This window comes from Haematobia irritans, chromosome 3, assembly GCF_050003625.1.
Source record: "Haematobia irritans isolate KBUSLIRL chromosome 3, ASM5000362v1, whole genome shotgun sequence".
Lineage (NCBI taxonomy): Eukaryota > Metazoa > Arthropoda > Insecta > Diptera > Muscidae > Haematobia > Haematobia irritans.
Genome location: NC_134399.1, coordinates 54,752,228 through 54,774,524, shown reverse-complemented (window position 1 = coordinate 54,774,524; position 22,297 = coordinate 54,752,228). Strand labels below are relative to the sequence as shown.

The window sequence follows — 22,297 nt, the reverse complement described above, 5'->3', positions numbered from 1 at the left end:
AAAACCGTTGTCCTAGTAGCTTACTTGGAATTTTGTATAATTTCACATGAATTTGATGAGACGTGCTCACCTTAAGAAAATTGATTTAAATGGTACACTTCGAAAATTTCCATTTGAAGTTTCTAAATATGCTGTAATCTCCATCAGCTACAGAATTTATAAGAACAATTTTCGTTTGAGTTTTAGCGGAAACATGATGAAATAAAAGGTTTATATGATTAGAAATATAAATTCTGTAAACGCACAGAAATAACATGTTTGGGCATGGTTACCGCGTCCATTTATCTAGAGTAGGTAATTGTCGCGAAAACCATGTATTTTGTTTTTGTAAAAATAATTTTCGTGCGGAGAAAAATATATGTTGGCAATAAGCATTTAAATGGTTCTCAAATGACGCAAATATGTTCTATTATTTAAATGATAGATTTTGAGACCATTACAGGGTCTGGAAAATATGTACCTGACCATTCAATTTGTTTACCTTTTTGCAGAGAGAAAAGTATTTTTATAGGTTACGTATAGACATGTCTAGAACCATTACATGGCCATAAAGACAGTTTTCGTGACCATTTAATTTTTTCCTGCGAAAAGAATTTTATAAAAACATTGAGCAGGTACACACGATTTTCATTTTGCGCGTCAGTTGTGTGTTGATTGTTTCTTGGAATGGATGGAGAATACGGAATTATTGTGTTTTGTATTAATTTATTTATTCAGAAGTGGCACGTGGTTTTATGTGAACACAAAAAAGGAAAGTGTAATTGAAAAAAATGTACCTGTTTTTTTGTTCTGCTTTTTGATATATGATATAATTTATTTTTATTTGCAGTTATACGATGTCTGCGTTGGTACATTTGATGGGCACGAAGTAAAAATGGAATAATTGGTGAAATTGAACCAAAATAGAATGTTTAAAAATATATCATCTTTGCTTGCACGACATTATAAATACAAATAAACAATGATTTAATTTATAAACAAATAAATAAAGTTAATTTTGTGTTTTCTTTTTTCAAGAGGCGTCCTTTTTTCGACGATGAAAAAAGTTTTTTCATAAAGATCAAAACATTTTAGGGTGTGACCATGTTCTTTTAACTGGAAGAAAAACATTTTTGACGGACACCATAACATTTTAGATCGTGACAATTTTCTTTGGATTCAAAAAAAAAAAAAAATCTTTTGATCAATATAATAACATTAGAGATGAGCACAATTATATTTTTCTTAGAACCATGTTCACTGAGCCAACATGGTTGCAGGTTAAAATGTTAAATGGTCGCCGCAAAAATAGCTCCTATCATATTATTTTGCTCTTCGAATATGATTGTTACAATCATGTTTCTTCTCTGCATGTAGATTCTTACCCTATTACTCGAATAGTATGAGAAGTGGAATAGGAAAATTTTAATCTTTACTATATTTCGATTATGAGTGCGTCTTCAATCCCATCAACCCTGGACCTAACAAACCAGTAGATTTCCAGTTTCAAGCAAATCACATAGTATCTAGAAACCTAAGTAGTCAAATCGGGTAATCAGGCTAAATGAGGACATTGTTAAAACCTGGACCACTAAATACCATATACGAGAGCAGTTTCGATCTCGCAACTCCTTCATATAGAAATAGGTGTTCAAAAAAGACGCATCCACAATTTTTCTACAATGGAAAAATTAGAAATGCGTGCTGTCATTAAATATTAACATAAAAAACGTTTATCGGGACAAGAAATTCATAATGATATGGTGAATGTGTTAGGTGAAGGTTAGGTTAGGTTAAAGTGGCAGCCCGATTATATTTCAGGCTCACTTAGACTATTCAGTCCATTGTGATACCACATTTAACTAAAAGTACCTCTTACATATGGGCACTTCTAGTCTTAACCACTGAACCATTTATATTATTTACTTTTGTTGAACCAACCAGATTGCTCCAAAAACATTAACAAACTGCTTATGTTAACGGTTTCCAGGTCCGCCAGTAATCTAAAGCTATATGCTCCTAAAATTCGCTTACGCCTTACACAAAAAACAGAACACTCACACAAGAGGTGTTTAATTGATTCCTTTTCCTCCACATCATGACAGTTATACAATAGTCATTATACTTCGCACCTATAGTTTTTGCAAATTCGCCTATCAGGCAGCGACCCGTTATAGCAGATATCAGGAGTGCTATCTGACGCCTTGGGAACACTAGCATATCTAGTGTGCGGTTTAAGTTTAAATGGGGCCATATTTGCTTGGTGTCGTTACAACCCTTGCAATTCTTCCATCGAATATTGACCATCATAACAGCCTTCTCACGCAGTGGCCAGATGCATACCAACAGATTCTAGGTCCCCTGGAATATGTAAGGTAGTTCCTAGCCTTGCTAACTCATCTGCTTCGCTGTTCCCCGGTATGTTCCTATGGCCAGGCACCCATATTAGGTGAATATTGTACTGCTCAGCCATCTCGTTGAGAGATTTGCGGCAGTCTATGACCGTTTTCGAGTTAAGGAACACAGAGTCCAAGGATTTTATTGCAGGTTGACTGTCTGAGTATATATTAATGCCAATGTTTGTTGGAACATTACTTCTCAGCCAATTCACCACCTCTCTTATTGCCAATATTTCAGCCTGAAAACCACTGCAGTGATTAGGTAATCTTCGAAGTTCCAGATCATTAGAATATACTCCGAAACCCACTTGTCCATTCAATTTGGAGCCATCAGTATAGAAATCTATATATCTTTTATTCCCCGGAGTCTGTGTACACCACGCCTCACTGTTGGGAATTAGAGTTTCAAACTTTTTGTCGAAAAGTGGTTTTGCCAAGGTGTAATCCACTACGTTAGGCACATCTGGCATTACTTTGAGGACCGAACTATGACCGTACATTTATTCCGACCACAGCGATAGCTCGCGCAACCGCACAGCCGTTGTTGCAGCTGACTGTTTGGCCAAAATGTCTAAAGGCAATAGATGTAGCATGACATTAAGGGAGTCTGTTCCTGTCTTACTAAATGCGCCTGAGATACATAAGCTCGCCATACGCTGAACTTTACCTAAACAAGTCGGTTTCTGAAGTGCCGGCCACCAGACTACAACACCATATAGCATTATAGGTCTAACTACTGCCGTGTATAGCCAATGCACAATTTTTGGTCTTAGTCCCCACTTTTTCCCCTATTGCCTTTTTGCACGAGTACAAAGCTACCGTTGCTTTTCTCGCCCTTTCTTCAATATTAAGCTTAAAGTTCAGCTTCCTGTCCAAAATAACGCCAAGGTATTTTGCACACTCACCAAAGGGAATTTCAAGACGCCCTAAGGAAATGGGCCTAACCGTGGGAGTTTTGCGATCTTTGCTGTACATGACTAGTTCTGTCTTTGCAGGACTTACCCCAAGACCATTGTCTTTCGCCCATTTCTCAGTCATCCGGAGGGCTCTCTGAATTATATCTCTGATTGTGGATGGGAATTTCCTCTGACTGCTAGAGCCACATCATCTGCCCACCACACTTGAAATTCTTAGTAGGTACCTATTACGATGAGTTTATCCGCTATTAAAAAACACGTCCATTCCATTAATGCTCCAAATCGTACAACTAGAAACTTTGTATTCTTAAAGACAGAATTTTGCAGACATAACTATGAATTCTTTAATCCACTTAATGTTTTCTGTAAAAACTATAATTCGATATATTCATTGATTTCTTTAACTGCTTCGATTCCTGCCATCAAGGAAATTATACATAATTTTATCAACACAGTTTCTGATCCAAGGGTTGTTGCCTTCTGTATTGTAAAAAAATGTTGATCCTGCTCATCCAATTGCTGTTTCTACGATACTGTTTTGCGCTCCCTTTCCGTCTATGATGGCACTTTTTAAACTTTGTCTGGTTCAATAGGGTCCTTTCTAACCCATCTTTGTATATATGTTGAACTTTAATGAGTACCGTGGAACCCTTATTGACTCAACGGGGTCCCTACTGACCCATCTCGAATAACTAGCTTACGAGTCCCTTCTGACTGGCTGTGGTCCTTACTGACCTATAGGGTCCTTTCTGGCCCATTTGGAATATATAATTATATTTAATTGAATTAAAACAGTTATATTTGGTAATGCCCTAGCTGCTATAAGCTGTGTAAATAAATAAATAAATTTAGCGTTTATTTAAATCAAAACTTTCGCAACTTATTGAAATCAATGGTATTATACGAGTATTGAGATAACTTGATGAAATGCTGTTGAATTCCGTTCTCAAATTTCCAATATTTGAATTATATTGTACTAGTAACCACACACCAAAAAGTTTTTCCTCTCAGTAATGCTGGTGACATTTCTGAGTGTTTCAAAGCTTCTCATCGAGCAAAACTAGAGGACTCGGGCAGCACTTAGTGCTAAGAGAGAAGTATACCACTTTGGTATCACAATGGACTGAAGAGTCTAATGGCGATTTCGATTGGAATAAAAGGTGCAACATTTGAAGGATTGGAAAATATGAAGAACTCCATCATTGGTTTCGAGTCCTGTATCCCCCACAAAATTATGAATTTATAATAATTTTGAAATAACACTATTATTGGGGCGAAAATACAATCAGGAAAAAGACAAACTACTTTTAGCAAAACGAAATCGGTCTAAGTGAGCCCGAAACATCGAGTTGCCACTATGCCTAACCTAACCTAAAGTTTCAATAATTTAATTCATTAGTAGTAATGTAACTGAATTGTTTCTGATTTAAATATATAGACCCCCTTATATGGACCAACTTTTTCATTTAATAATAAAATACATATTTATCAATTTTTGAAATCAACCATCAATATTTTGTTAATAACAGTCTTTGTTGGGAATTTTGGGAAAATTATGGAATTTTAATTCTTCACTTCTTCATTTCACACATGAAATTTTCTCGAACTCTTCAAGGCAAACAAAAATATTTGAAACTTATACATGTTGTTATAATATCATCTGAGTTGTCCCTAATGCGTATGAGTTATAAATGCTACACGTAAATCAATCATGCGTCACATAGTCCAACCCAAGTCGAATGCCGTTGTTGAGAATAAAACGTTTGAGTGGCAGTTTTTATGTCATCGGGCCATTTAACGTACATTACAATATGTGATACATCAATTAACGAGAAAACTCTATATCTATCCATGCGACATTTCCATGTAAAATCTGTCAGCAGCAGATTTTATAGATTAATATCCTCATTTACCTGAAAATACCAAAAGTTCATTACTGAAAAAAGCAACAGATATTTGATGTTAATCCGCGCGAAAAAAACCAAATAACATTTCATCAATTATTTTTAAGACTGATTGTTATTGCCCTTTAAGAAATTTTGTCCAACGTTTTTGAATATGGGAAATGCCTACAGTATTGTTCATAAGTTCGATTTAGGGTTTTTTCCCCGGGAACGGGATCCCAGGACTGAAGTGCGGGAATTCCCGGAAAATTTTCTTTACAATATTTTATGTATAATAGAGGGTTTTATATGGCAAATGACAGTTGAAATCTAGTTAAAGTGGATTTTGGAAGTGTAATGTGAATAACTATGGTACTGTAAGTTCACGTTTTAGATGTTTAAAATAACAGCTTCTTTATTTGAGTTTAAAAATGGAATGAATATTTAATCTATAAAAATTGACAAGAAGAAATTATAATTCTATTATAATAACATTCGTGATGAATTTGAATTTAAAATTGTGCGGTGCAGGTTCGTCGCCACATTCACCCTCCTTCCAAAAGCATTCCATGGATTAGTTTCTTTCGACATAAGCTGGTTTTAAACGATCGATGGAAATGCTGTCTTGTTTGTTTTTTACATTCACTATAAAATATTTTGGGTATAAGGACCAGAATATTTTGAAGATAAGGGTTTCCGTACGCTGTCGATTCTTACCCAGATATGTGAGCATGTTGATAATTCTTTGAAACAAAAAGGTTTTTCTGCAACATGATGTGGCGTCGAAACTGGTCGTAAGTTTTCTATAGTCCTTCAAAGTGTTGTCAGGAATTCGGCGTGCCTTATTTCATTATGATAACTTTCTAAGAACTCTCCAGGAAGCTTCAGGTTCGTCGCCACATTCACGACTGGTAGACTGAGTAAACCTTTAAAAACAACGGGACATTTTACCTTATGTAACCCACGTTGGCAATTGCATAATTTCAAAATTTCATAATTATTGCAAGGATGTTTTTTTTATTAAATAAGAAAATTCCAACCTTTTTTGAGAGATTTATATCTTATACACATTAGGCTTGAAATCTATTAAAATTGGAGTTTAATGCCCTTATTTATAGGGCATACGACAACTGAAATCTAGTTAAAGTGGAAGTGTATTGTGAATGTCGTATTGCATGGCAGTGTTTCCCTTTTGGGAATATTGTCTGAACATGTGCATTTATTGACCCCGTTCAACGATGGTGACATCGAAATAAGTTTCTTTCATTTCCAAACATATTTTTAGTGTCACAAAAAAATCCACTATATTAATAGTGTTCTTCCGAAAACTATGCCTTAACCATTGTCAAAACGTTTTGTATTACAAAATTGTTCGTATTCTAGTACGATTTATGGCTGATGTAAGAGAACAATATAATATATATTGTTAGATGTCCAGAGAGCTCCTTATAACCGTAGCTTTAGGCAATTTCTAATTTATTCAAATGTCTAAATGTATTCCACATCAAAGCAGGCTTCCCTTTGACCGGGATCCCGGGAAATTCGAAAAAAATTCCCGCTTTCCTGGGAGTGCAAAAACTCCGGGAAAAAGAAACCCCTAGTTCGATTCTTAACAGCGAATAGTTTCCCGAATCACACTATTTGTCACATATTCCTAGATAAAGAGTGAGACAACCAAAAAGAAAGCGACAACTATACAAGCTAATGTGTACTCTGTATATAAAATTCTACGTGTTTTAAAATGAGAGTGCATAGATGCACTCTCCTCATTGGTCGTCTCCATGTAAAATTAATTAACTTTTTTTTTATAATTCACGATTAGTTGGCAATGAAAGCTTTTGTTGAGGATGGGAGCCACCGTGGTGCAATGGCCAGCATGCCCGCCTTGCATACACAAGGTCGTGGATTCGATTCCTGCTTCGACCGAACACCAAAAAGTTTTTCAGCGGTGGATTATCGCACCTCAGTAATGCTGGTGACATTCAAGGGTTTCAAAGCTTCTCTAAGTGGTTTCACTGCAATGTGGAACGCCGTTAACCTATATATATAAATCGCCGGATTTTCCAAAATTTGGCCATAATTCTACTCATATTTAGACTATTCGTATTTAGACTAACATGTAACTCTTACATACTAACATTGTCCAATTATGATTAATCAACATGACCACTACAGCGCCAAAAGTTGAATGTATTAATGAATCCAAGAGATATTCCATGTTTAACCACGTAAATGTAAAAAATTTTTGAAACTACTTTTGTGATATTTTCAATAGAGTTCTTCCCATTGCGTATGAGTTATAAACGCTAGAAGTAAATCAATTATGCGTCACATGGTGCAATGCAAGTCGAATACATTTGTTGACAACAAAATGTTTGAGGGGTAGATGTTACGTGATCGGGCCATTTAACGTACATCACTCATCTGATATAATAATAAACGAGAAAACCCTACATCTATCCCAACGACTCTACCATGTAAAATCTCAACGGAGCAATATTTTATAACTGTTGACAAAAAATTTATTTCGAGTGTCATGAAAATTAAATTAATTTCATTATCTCAATTATGTTTCATATCCTCTTGGCCATCAAAACACAAAAAGGTCATTGTTTTAACAAAACCAAGAGATATTTGATGCTAAGCCATGCAAATGAATGATTTTGACGACTGATTGCTATTGTCCTGTACGGGCATGTGTATGAGGAGGATAACGAAGAATATCCTGGCATTTATAGTTCGGACACAACGCATTGTCCATTGTGAATGTTGATATGAAATTGTCGCCGAGCTTTTGTTGTCGAAGCCATGTAAATTCCATTTGCAGTTTGATGGCAATGAACAATTGTCATAACTCACACACGTACATAAAAACTGACTGCATTAATTGTATTACAATGTGATTTATGTGACAAATCACACACACACACGTCTAAAAGTAAACACATATTCACAGCTCACACATAACCAAACTGACCAATAGCTGGCATATGTGCGAGCCAATGTTGGACAAAGACCACTATTGCGTGTGGCGTTCGGCCAAATACAAAAGTGATTACTGAAGCAGAGAAGCCTTACACGCATACAATTCCTTTTGAATGCGAGCGATTCGTATACCACAGTAATACTGGTGATTAATAAAGGTTTCATGTTTGCCACTGCTGTGGTCAGAATCAAAATACCATCAAAGTCCTTTTCGGTTCAACTTGGCTAACCGAATACGTTAAACCAGCTGCAAATAAGGATGTATTGGAATGGATGAATGAAATATGAGCCACTCACCCACACAACAATGCCACTCGGCCATACAAAAATGCGTTTTTGTGTGGGTGAGTGACTCATATTTATATGAATTGAAATCGGATTTATTCACTCAATTTCTTATAACTTTGTCATTTTTCGGTCGATTTCCTTCTTGTTGGTTTTATTTCTTACGTTAAAGTATCATCTTTACGAACATGAAGAGAACCCACACGATTTTGCAATGGTTTATACGGCGACACAAAGTCACTGTAAAACACGATTTTCTGAAAATTCGTCCTATAAAGGAAAAAGAACAAAAAACTAAAAATATCTCAGAAACTATTCCATAAAAAAATTTTTAACCTCAATTTTAGAATTCAGCAGATGAAACTACATAAGAAAAGTCACCTCTCATCAAACGTATATGAAAACCAGTAAGGAAAGTCTAAAGTCGGGCGGGGCCGACTATATTATACCCTGCACCACTTTGTAGATCTAATTTTTCGATACCATATCACATCCGTCAAATGTGTTTGGGGCTATATATAAAGGTTTGTCCCAAATACAAACATTTAAATATCACTCGATCTGGAAGAATTTGATAGACTTCTACAAAACCTATAGACTCAAAATTTAAGTCGGCTAATGCACTAGGGTGGAACACAATGTTAGTAAAAAAATATGGGAAACATTTAAATCTGAAGCAATTTTAAGGAAACTTTGCAAAAGTTTATTTATGATTTATCGCTCGATATATATGTATTAGAAGTTTAGGAAAATTAGAGTCATTTTTACAACTTTGCGACTAAGCAGTGGCGATTTTACAAGGAAATTGTTGGTATTTTGACCATTTTTGTCGAAATCAGAAAAACATATATATGGGAGCTATATCTAAATCTGAACCGATTTCAACCAAATTTGGCACGCATAGCAACAATGCTAATTATACTCTCTGTGCAAAATTTCAACTAAATCGGAGTTAAAAATTGGCCTCTGTGGTCATATGAGTGTAAATCGGGCGAAAGCTATATATGGGAGATATATCTAAATCTGAACCGATTTCAACCAAATTTGGCACGCATAGTTACAATGCTAATTCTACTCCCTGTGCAAAATTTCAACTACATCGGAGCAAAAAATTGGCCTCTGTGATCATATGAGTGTAAATCGGGCGAAAGCTATATATGGAAGCTATATCTAAATCTGAACCGATTTCAACCAAATTTGACACGCATAGCAACAATGCTAATTCTACTCCCTGTGCAAAATTGCAACTAAATAGGAGCAGAAAATGGGCCTCTGTGGGCAAATGAGTGTAAATCGGGCGAAAGCTATATATGGGAGCTATATCTTAATCTGAACCGATTTGGCTGATATTTTGCAAGTTTTTCGAGACTCATAAAATATTCGGATGTACGGAATTTGAGGAAGATCGGTTGATATACACGCCAATGATGACCAGATCGGCGAAAAATATATATGGCAGCTATATCTAAATCTGAACCGATTTTTTCCAAAATCAATAGGGATCGTCTTTGAGCCGAAACAGGACCCTATACCAAATTTCTGCGGTTTATCTGGGAGATAAACCGCAGTTGCATATTTAAGAAAATTAAGGGGTACATGTCTATGGGTGCTTTGTGTCAATCTGACTATAGCTCATAGTCAATGTTGCCAGGGAAAATGTTCGGTTTACCCTACAAGGACAAAAAAACGTTCCCTACTTTCCTATACATTCCCAAACAATTATCCCTACTATATTTTTCGTTAAATTTAAAAAATTTTACAAAACAAAAATGGTTCTAAGTACTTTATTATCTTGAAACATGAATATGCAACGTATATAACTTAGAATATAAATTTGTATTACGACCACGGTTGCCACAGTTGGTAGAATTCTACCCAAATTAGTAATCTTTTTTGTTAAATCTTTATAAAAATAAAATTTTGGAAAAAGTTTCTATAAATAAATTTTTGTGAGAAATTTTTCTATAGAAATAAAATTTTGACAATAAATTCTATAGAAATAAAATTTTGAGACAAAATTCCACAGAAATAAAATTTTGAGAAATTTTTTATAGACATAATATTTTGAAAAAAATTTCTATAGAAATACAATTTTGACAAAATGTTCTATAGGAATAAAATGTTGACAAAATTTTCTTCAGGAATAAAGTTTACCACACATTGTTAAAGATCAAGCCTTACCAATTGTGTTGAGTGAAAATGTCCTACATTGTGGCCCTACGTCCCTACAAGACGCTAAATATTAGAAAAACCCTACATATAGGGAATTTCCCCTACTTCTAGCAACACTGGCTGTGTTGATATTGCACCTACGGAGTTAGGTTAGGTTAGGTGGGAGCCCGATGTATCAGGCTCACTTAGACTATTCAGTCCATTGTGATACCACATTGGTGAACTTGGTATGCCACTAATATTGAGCCCATTATTAAAAAAGAGAGAATCGTTAAATTAATGTGGGTAATAAATACAAATTTGTAAAAATCGAGCAATATTCTTACGTAAGAGCTACAAGTACGTATAAGTACGATGGGCTAGTACATCAAAATTTGAAATTTGAGTAACATTGGTTAATAAATAAGAGTACTATGGCCAAATTTGGGAAAATCGAGCGATGCATATATATGGAAGCTATATCTAAATCTGAACCAATCTGCATAATATTTTGCGGGTTTGATTAATACCACAAAAGGTTACTTTGTGCAAGATTTGAGTAAGATCAGTTAAGAAATGAGGCCTGTATGGTCAAACATAAGGTTATTAGGGGCGAATTTTTCAAAATCGGGTGATACATATATGGGAGCTATATCTACATCTTAACCGATTTCGATGAAATTTTGCACATATAGTTAGTACTATAGAGGACTGGATCTAGCCAACTTTTAGTAAGATCGGTTAATAAATAAGGGTTCTATGGCCAAATTTGGGAAAATCGGGCTATACATATATATGGGAGCTATATCTAAATCTGAACCGATTTCGATGATTTTTTGCACATATAGTTAGTGCTATAGAAGACTACGTTTAGCCAAATTTGAGTAAGATCGGTTGATAGATAAGGGTTTTATGGACAAATTTAGAAAAATCGGGCGGTACATATATATGGGAGCTATAGCTAAATCTGAACCGATTTCGATGATTTTTTGCACATATAGTAAGTGCTATAGAAGATTATATTTAGCCAAATTTGAGTAAGATCGGTTGATAAATAAGGGTTTTATGGCCAAATTTAGAAAAATCGGGCGATACATATATATGAGAGCTATATCTAAATCTGAACCGATTTGGATGAAATTTTGCAGACTTGAAGGGCGATGGAAAAGATTACCTGTTGCCAAATTTGGTGACGATCCGTTTGAAAAAAAGCGCAACGTGACCCCATTTGTCGAAATCGGGCGATACATATATATGGGAGCTATATCTAAATTTGATCTGATTTCTTCCAAATTCAATAGCGTTCGTCCTTGTGCCCAAAAAACTCCCTGTACCAAATTTCATCAAAATCGGTTAATAATTGCGACCGGAATCCTGTGAACAACAAATACATGGACAGACGGACGGACGGACACCAAGCGCTAGATCGACTCAGGAGGTGATTCTGAGTCGATCGGTATATATTTTATGGGGTCTAAAATCAATATTTCTGGTAGGCACATTTTTTGGCCGATCAAACTTATTATACCCTGACCACTATGTGGTTTAGGGTATAAAAAAAACTATTTTGTAAACTAGTGCTATCAACTTATAAATTTTTTGACTTCTCGGCTTTTTTAAATGTCGAATTTTGCGATTATTGAAAAATTGACCATGGAATGGTGTAATACCGGAACAACGGCAACAAATTTTACATTGGCTTGTCAATATTTTCAACATCCATTGTATTGATTTTGCATTATCTCTTCAAACATGAATCTACTTCGCCATTTCGGAATTAATTTAATTTAAGTTTATACGGCGGGCCGATATGTTCAAAGATATTTTTTCAAGGATATTAACGAAGTTAAATTTAATTAAGTTTGCACTTATGCAAACTATATTATATTATGGCGAGATAAGAGCTATATTAAATTGCAAGAATTAAAATTGCGACTTTTATGATCTAAATAAATCAAATCGTGAGATCGGTATTTTTTGGGGGTTATATCAGAACATGGACCGATACACATACATCTATGTTTGGGCCAAACTAACACACAGAAAAAAAGTAATCTCTTTTATAGCAAGAAGAACTACGTCGGATGAAAATTGAACTAAATTATACTCCACATTTAGAGACTTCCACGAAGTGTATTGCCCTCATGTACTATTTAACTACAACTCACGAACACAGAAGGAAATACCTCCATTGGTACAATTAATATTTTAATTAAACTAGAAACATTAAATCAATTAAGTCAGTGATTGAACATTTTTAAGTAAAGAATTAATTGATACAATTAATTGTTTAATCCAACTTGGAAGACTACACGCAAAGAAAAAAAAAACGTTTGGAAAACGTGTACCGAAAACGTTTTTCTTTTGTTAGAGTTTTTTGAATTGCTTCGAAAATTTTTAACTTTTATCACCAAAAAAATTCGTTTGTTACAAAATTTTTATTTTTTCAATAAAAAAGTTATTTTTGAAACAACAACACAGTCCATTTCGTTTATATCAAACACTGTTCTTTTCTGACTTTAGGTCTTTAATAAGACACATTTTACAGTTCAAAATTTAATATACTACAATGTAATGTTGAACATTTTTTCGGAATCTTCCGAACATATCTGGAATATATGTAAAAAAAAAACAAAAAAAAAACTTTGGTCGAAGCAGGGATCGAACCCACGACCCTTGGCATGCAAGTCGGACGTAGCAACCACTGCTCCACGGTGCCAAACTAAATGTTTGTTTCTGTTAAATAAACTTTGTTTATTTGGTTCGTGGGCGCCGCAAGCTATGCTATATAAATATAACTTATATGGATATTTATCTATTGATGACCATAACAGGTACATAGCTCAGTAGTTAGTGTGCTGGCTTACAAAGTGCATGGTCCGCGGTTCGATTCTCCGTCCAGGCGAAAGGTAACAAAAAAATTTAAATATTTGTAAAATCGTATAATTTCTTCTACATTGTTGGTATTACAGTAAAAGGTGTTAAGAACTAAAAAAACCTCGTGGATGTGAGAAAGATGTAAGGGAAAATGCAATTAGCAAGAAAACAATTTTTTTTGAGTTTGTCTTTATAAGATTGTTTTTACATCCTGGAAAAGAATAAACGTTTATCACAAACAGTATATACTTTTCTTCTAAATATACTTCCTTACAGCGAAAAGCAAATGAGAAACGAACTTTGATTGTTTAAAATTTCGTTTGGGAGGAAAGAATTATTTTTTTGCGTGTAAGTCAGTTAAAACAATTAATAATTCAAAATTTATTTGAAACAATAAATTTGTAATCCAACTAAAACTATTATGTCAGTTAAGAAAGTGTTTGAAAGTAGTTATGTTTTTTTATTAAAAAATTAATTGAGTTTTTCCATCAACATTAATTAAATTTTTAAGTGAATCATTTAAAAAATTAATTGAAATTTGCAAATGAAATCAATTAATTTTTTAATCAAATATTATTTTGATGTCCAATTAAAACTGTGATTGATACTATCATTTTCGTGATTGAATACACTTCAATTAAAAATTTCAATTAAAATGATTGAATCAGAAATTTTTTTCTGTGAAATTACAACCCTCTCATAGTAGAAAAAATTATCTAAATGTTCATTTTTACTATTTTGCCAGCGAAAATAGTTAGAAGTTGTTCTAAAGGCACAACTTCAAAAGCACTTCCAGAAATGTATTCCCATAGATGTTTTTTATTTTAACTACACATGAAGTTCCTTTAATTCCGGTTTTTATTATTCGATTTTTTTATATTTTTAATGGGTAATTTTTATCTTTCTTGTTTCAAATAGGTTGAAAACAGAGTAAGAATTAATAAAATGGTAAAACTTATTTAAATTTTGTCGAAAAAATACTAAATCCGTTTCTAGAAAAATTGCGAAAATATTTGAGGTTAAACATTTCAAACAAGCATAAGAATGCATTAAAACTCATAAAAATTATAAAAAACTATTTATTTATCAAAATATCACAAAATTTTGTAATTCACATCCAAAGCACAGAATTCGGATCACACCTTAAGAAGTAAAGCAAAAATTAAATAATGCAGTACAACGGCTGTTAAAATAGTGGACTATGAGAAGCCCAAGTTAAATTCACCGCTTCTGCGTCAATTGTGCGTCACTTCCGGATCCAAAGAGAATATTTGCACTAATTTTTTTGGCGACGCTTTGTTTTATGCTAATCCACACAATTTTTCAATAGCCCAAAAAGACCGATTGGTCAAAAGAAATGCTCCAAAAATGCGTTCGCGGGGCTTCGAAATATATCTATGACATCGTGACAGGTGATGACTATCATCACCACGGCAGTATGAGTTGTCACACACCGGCAACTACATTTTTGAGCACTCAAAAAATCGATTTGATGGGTCAGTCCTGACTTGGCATAGAATGCGAGGTTAACGTTTTTCGATAACTGAAGAAGCGGTTGTTGCAGAACGTACGTTTTGGAGATAATGTATAGATCTAAATGGGGAATATTTAGAAAAAGAATAAAGCGATTTCATGTTCTATTTTCCCGAACTTTAAAGGCAAACCCAGCACTAAAATGTCCCAATTGAAATTCCCCTATAAATAAGGAAATATATCAGAGGCCTTTGACGCACTGTAAAAGATAATTACGAGAGAGATTCAAAATAAATATCTTCGGTAATGTCAGAAATTGCTCCGAATTTCTACAAAATTCGACTCCCATTTCATTTGACAAATGAGTTTAGGTTGTTTTGTTAACAGTCGTTTTTGACGAACAAAACAACGATGAATGGATTTTGTCTAATAACAAAATTCGATTTGACTTGATTTCCAAAGCTGCTAAAAATTAAAAGTCAATTAAAAGAATTTGTCGACTTCACATTTATGACAAAAAAAGAGAAAAATATATTGCACAGACTGTCTGATCAAGGCGCTAGGGATTTAAGAAAAGCGGAAAGGGTTTAAGAAAAGGGAAGATGTCTACACATATATGCTTGTCACGTACAGATGTTGCAGTTCTTCAGCAATATGAGATTTCTGGTATCGACAGCGATATGTAGGACTGATTGCAATTAAATTAATGTCGTAACTATTGGCGGTAGTCATATATAATATTGTTAAGTGCTTCTTAATTCTTCCATAACAAAAATATTCCTCCAACATCATCGTGGCAAAGGTACAAGTATTGCAAGGGTCGTAAAAAGGCCACGGTTAAACCTAACCCCACAAGTGGGAGGTGAAAACAAATCAATCCGCAATAGATCACGATTCACTAGACTCTTTTTTGCATCATAGAAGCGGAATTATTGAAAATATTCTTGCATATTAGATTCTGGTGTAGAGTTTGCCCCAGAAAAAAATATTTCCGACAACTGGCGAGGTCTTTTGGAAGTACTTATATTAAAATAAGCTTCTGAAAGAATGACCTTTCCTTGTTTTTGACCTTCCCTTAAAGATTTTGATATTGATTCCGAGCCGAAGATGTGGCTTCTTTAAAATAAAGACATTTTAGCAACATATCTGGCTGGTTCAATCTAGGATTAATAAAATTAAAATTATGATACATATCTCATTTATAAAGCTATTCACGTACAAACAAATGTTGTTTTAAAATTCCCAATTATAACGGATACTTCAAAGTAAATAAAATTTTCTTAATTACAAAAAAAAAATATAAAAATTTTATAAAATGTATATTCACTCCTGTGGATTTTGTTTATTCTTTCAAAGTCACAATTTTCCTTTTTCGAATATGTCCTAATGTCTTGACGGAATTCTTTGCACAAAAGGCCCAAATAATCAGATTAACAAAGCGAGACACATGCTTCATTCTTGGTATTGTCGGTTTTGATCAATTTACGTATGGTTGTATGTGTTTGTTTTTGCCTTAAGTACTCACTTTGGGAGCCCCGTAAAATATGCATTACTGTGTGTGTGTGTGTGTGTGTGTGAGTGAAAGTGTGTGCGTATGCAAAACGACGTAACGTATTTGAAACGAAATTCTTCAATTTTAACAAGCATTTGCCACTTGTGTTAGTGTTTGTGTGTACCACAGTGCATATGTGATGTATACGTGTGTTTCATATAACCACGAATGGGTAAACTGGCACTTTCGTTTAAAACATGGAAAATTATTCCCATCTACTCCCCAAGTGCTTAATGGATATGTCAGTGGTTATGTCACAACTAAGGAGGAACTTTCTTTATTATGGAAAAATTGTTTGTCGGTTGGATGTCATCAGAAGCCAGCTTAACGACATTGGTTAACAATATTAAGAAAGATTACGAAGTTATTGAGGGATAGAGAATTTACATATTTTGAAAAATCTTTAATTGTTTTTCTCTCTACTTTAGGATGGTTGTTAGCCATAAGTATCTGTTACGTACAGATAAGTGTAAAGGTTGTTTAGCTATTATATTTTTGGCAACACTGGTTTAAACAGCCGACGCACGTTTCGTATTTTGTTTCCCTGTCAAACATCTGCAGGTTGGTCTATAATTTAACCATGGGTCCTCTTACAAATGAAAACCACGTGCAGTTCATTGAACATTTTATTTCACGTTCGGAACCAGTCAATTTGGTCCTACATCGTGCGATTTAACGGCCTTAGACAATGTTTTGAGGGACTATATTACAGCTCATTTATACCGGCTGAAATGTTTCAAAAGGATATGCCTAAATTGGACTACGCGGATGGAGCATAATAAATTTGCCATTCCGTTTGTAACACATCGAAATATCGATTTCCGACTATACAAATATTCGATTTCCGACAAATATATTCTTGATCAGGGAGAAATTGTAAGACGATATAAGCATGTCCGTCTAGCCGTCTGTCTGTCTGTCTGTTGCAATCACGCTACAGCCTTCAATAATGGCGCTATCGTCTTGAAATTTGGCAAAGATTCGTCTTTTGTCGAGTTCGAAGATGGGCTATATCGGTCCAGTTTTTAATATTGCTCCCATATAAATCGATCCCCCGATTTGGGGTCTTAGGTTAGGTTAATAACCCCCTATAGACCGATCTCTCGATTTAACTTCTTGAGCGCGTAGAGACCACAATTTGTATCCGATTTGGCTGAAATTCCAAGTGTGAATGTCTTTTACGTCCACAAAGAGTTGTGGTGAATATGATGTATATCGGCCCACTTTTTGGTATAGCCCCCATATAGACCGATCTCCAGATTTGACTTCTTGGGCTTCTAAACACCGTAATTTTCCCCCAATTTGCCTGAAATTCAAAATCTAGACATATTTTAGGGCCAGAAGAAGGTGTAATGAACATGGTGTGTATCGGTCCATTATTTGATAAAACCCCTTATAAAACCATCTGCTGATTTGATTTTTTGAGCGTTCAGAGACGCCAATTTTTATACGATTTGGCTGAAATTCACAATGGTATATTAAGTCCAAAAAGTATTTTTCAGTCCAACAAGTATATACGGCCGTAAGTTCGGCCAGGCCGAAGCTTATGTACCCTCCACCATGGATTGCGTAGAAACTTCTTCTAAACACTGCCATCCACAATTGAATTACTTAAGTTGCGGTAACGCTTGCCGATGGCAAGGTATCTTAAAACCTCCTGACACCGTCTTCTAAATTGTATGTAAGCCCATATATTAAATCAAAAAAGATCGACCAAATACGTATATAATTCTGTTTGATAAAGTTTTCTATAGACATAAAATTTTGACAACATTTTCTATAGAAATAAAATTTTAACAAAATTTTCTATAGAAATAAAATTTTCAAAAAATTTTTTATAGAAATAAAATGTTGACAAAATTTTCTACAGAAATAAAATGTTAACAAAAATTTTCTATAGAAACAAAATTTTAACAAAGTTTTCTATAGAAATAAAATATTGACAAAATTTTCTATAGAACTAAAATGTTGACAAAATTTTCTATAGAAATAAAATTTTGGTAGATTATTTTTGGCTCGAGTGGCAACCATGATTATGAACCGAATAAAATTTTAACAAAATTTTCTATAAAAATAAAATTTTCAAAAAAGTCTTTATAGAAATAAAATTTTAATAAAATTTTCTACAGAAATAAAAATTTAACAAAAAATTTCAATAGAAATAAAATTTTAACAAAATTTTCTATAGAAATAAAATTTTGACAACATTTTCTATAGAAATAACATTTTGACAAAATTTTCTATAGAACTAAAATTTTGACAAAATCTATAGAAATAAAATTTTGAAAAAATATTCTATAGAAATAAAATTTTGGTAGATTGTTTCTGGCTCGAGTGGCAACCATGATTATGAACCGATATGGACCAATTTTTGTGGGATTGGAGATCGGCTATATATAACTATAGACCGATATGGACCAATTTTGGTATGGTTGTTAGCGGCCATATACTAATACCACGTTCCAAATTTGAACCGGATCGGATAAATTTTGCTCCTCCAAGAGGCTCCGGAGGTCAAATCTGGGGATCGATTTATATAGGGGCTATATATAATTATGGACCGATATGGACCAATTCTTGCGTGGTTGTTAGAGACCATATACTTACACCATGTACTAAATTTCAGCCGGATCGGATGAAATTTTCTTCTCTTAGAGGCCTCGCAAGCCAAATCGGGGGATCGGTTTATATGGGGGCTATATATAATTATGGACCGATGTGGACCAATTTTTGCATGGTTGTTGGAGACCATATACTTACACCGTGTACTAAATTTCAGCCGGATCGGATGAAATTTGCTTCACTTAGAGGCCTCGCAAGCCAAATCGGGGGATCGGTTTATATGGGGGCTATATATAATTATGGACCGATGTGGATCAATTTTTGCATGGTTGTTAGAGACCATATCCCAACACCATGTACCAAATTTCAGCCAGATCGGATAAAATGTGCTTCTGTTAGAGGCTCCACAAGCCAAATCTGAGGGTCCCTTTATATGGGGGCTATACGTAAAAGTGGACCGATATGGCCTATTTGCAATACCGTTCGACCTACTACTTGTGCCAAATTTCAAGTCGATAGCTTGTTTCGTTCGGAAGATCGACTTAAAATTTCACCACGACCCAGAATATATATACTTTATGGGGTCTTAGAGCAACATTTCGATGTGTTACAAACGGAATGACAAAGTTAATATACCCCCATCCTATGGTGGAGGGTATAAAAAGAGTTGTGGCGTATATGATGTGTATCGATCCACGTTTTGGTATAGCCCCCATAAAGACCGTTCTTGAGCACCTATATGCCGCATGAGATTTTCCTGAAACTGGAAATCTAGAAAGTCTTTAGGTCCACAATGATGTGTGGTGTGTATCGGTTCACCACGGTCTATATTTTGGTATGACACCCATATAGACTGATCTCCCGTTTGGAGTTCTTGGACCTCTAGACATCACAATTTTTATCCGATTGTCGTGAATTTGTAAATCTATAACATATAATCCCCTAATATAAAGAGGGGATAGAAGGGGCACTGGTCATCTTAATTGCACGAAACTAGAGGTAAAAATTTCCCGAGTTCACTCCACGTGCTCATTCGAGTAATGGGGGGTAAACATCTTAAGAATTTAGATTTCAAATCATATGAAACGCGTTATTCTATCGGATTTTCGAGACTATTTTTACGAGGTATTTATGATTCTTTTAAAACTAAAAGAAAACTGGTTCTTATAATTCTAAAATCTGATGTAGCATCCACATGTAGAAACTCTAAATGTTACATTCGGGAAGATTACTTGTGATCAAATCCACCTGAAATGCTATTCTATTCTATTTGATTCATGGAGATTTAGCCTGGCCTAACTTAATGACGTATATACTTGTTAATTTTCCTATAGATCTTAAAAATCACCTTTTATATGAAACTTAGAAAATCTCATATTCTCCGTCTCCATATATCTTGTTTTTTGTCCAACTACACATTTTAATAAACAGTTTTAATAAGCAGCTGTAATGTAAACCTAACTTCATGTTCTCAGACCCTAAATGTTTTGATTTATCTACCATATCACTCTGACCTTGGGCCATCAGGCTACTGCTTGTTTCGCGGGTTAAACTGTGTAAAAATTGGAGGATCTAATTAGATATGGTTAGATCTCAAATTACCTAGATATGATGGGACAGAATTTGATATAATTATTATATATAATTCCACATATGACGAGATCTAATATCAGATCCAACTATATATAGGGATAGATATAATTATACCTAAGAAATTTGATCTAGGCCAATATTGAGATATGATCAGATCTAATTCCATAGTAATTAGATATGATTAGATCTTAACATTTTTCCGATGTACTCATATCTAATTGTATCAAATGAGATCCCTCAATTTTTACTCGGGATTGCAGAACTCCTTTATTAGAGCCAATTGTATCAAATGAGATCCCTCCCTAATTGTATCAAATGAGATCCCTCAATTTTTACTCGGGATTGCAGAACTCCTTTATTAGAGCCAAGTTGGCTTCACGAGAAGGCTGTGAAACTTACTTGTCGCAGTTTTTTTTTTTTTTTTTTTGGCACAAAAACCACGCACGAAATTTTCTTTGTCGTACACTTTACAGGAAAATCGCATAAAACTAGGTCTGTCTTGACAGGACCATCCCAACCCAATTTGATTTGCGGCCCAAAAACTTGATGGATTTTGTTGTGAGAAGCGCTAGTCTAGACCAGAGCTTCCCAACTTGGGGGCACCACGTGGTTCCAGGGGGCGCAGCGTCATTTTTGGTTGAGCAGCTTTTGTATCTTTGAATTTGTTAAAACAACACAAATTTATAAGCTCAAAACATAAATAATATACCACAAAAGAACGTACCATTCGTACCTTTCGAAATGTTAATTTATAAACACAGTGAGAAAAGAGTAGAAGTGCCCTGCAATACCATAATTTGGTGTAGGTTTTCCATTATTAGTCGTTCACTACCTTTATTTGCACTCGCTAAATTTCTTGCTAAAATATCAGAAATAGTATCCACTTTTTTTAAATGTGTGAAGACAAAACACATTTTAAAATTTTTGATACAATTTTCGTCACTTTTAGACATACAGTCGAAATATAAAAATGCCTTAATGTTAAAACTGATTTGAGATGTACTTTATCAGTAATAGTACCAATTATTAAAAAACTATCTAATGAACAGAACAATTGCCAAATTTCCCACTAATTGATAAACTCGTTTAAAGGGTGATACGGTCAAAATTTGGTCAATATAAACTTGACGTATTTCTTTCAATTTTGCATTTAAAAAACCTGAACACCCCTCATTTTGAAGGTGTGTGTGTAGAATGTTGCTCCTATTTTGATTTTGGAATTCACTCTTCAGTTGTCAAAATGCCGTCCAAGCAAGAAGAGCAGCGTATCAAAATTTTGCTCGCGCATCGCGAAAATCCGAGCTACTCGCACGCAAAGCTGGCAAAATCGCTAAAAGTTGCCAAATCAACCGTTACAAATGTAATTAACGTGTTTGGGGAACGTTTGTCGATAGCCAGGAAGTCTGGATCGGGGGGCAATCGAAAACCGGAAGCCGCTGAGACGACAAAAAGAGTTGCCGGTAGTTTCAAGCGAAACCCTAACCTCTCTCTCCGAGATGCCGCAAATAAGCTGGGTGTATCGTCTACAACCATGCATCGAGCCAAAAAACGAGCCGGACTATCGATTTACAAGAAGGTAGTGACTCCAAATCGCGATGATAAACAAAATCCGACAGCCAAAGCGCGATTCCGGAGGCTGTA

The 22,297-nt window shown here is 34.6% G+C and overlaps 1 protein-coding gene across 1 annotated transcript in view; it reads left to right on the top strand.

Moving 5' to 3' along the window:
* The first annotated feature begins 14,833 nt into the window (after nucleotides 1–14,833).
* The window catches only part of LOC142230930 (uncharacterized), a 71,377-nt gene continuing 63,913 nt past the window's right edge, over nucleotides 14,834–22,297 (top strand). Inside the window, exon 1 of the mRNA XM_075301547.1 lies at nucleotides 14,834–14,972. Within this exon, the coding sequence (XP_075157662.1) occupies nucleotides 14,834–14,972 (139 nt within the window). The remainder of the gene's footprint in view (nucleotides 14,973–22,297) is intronic.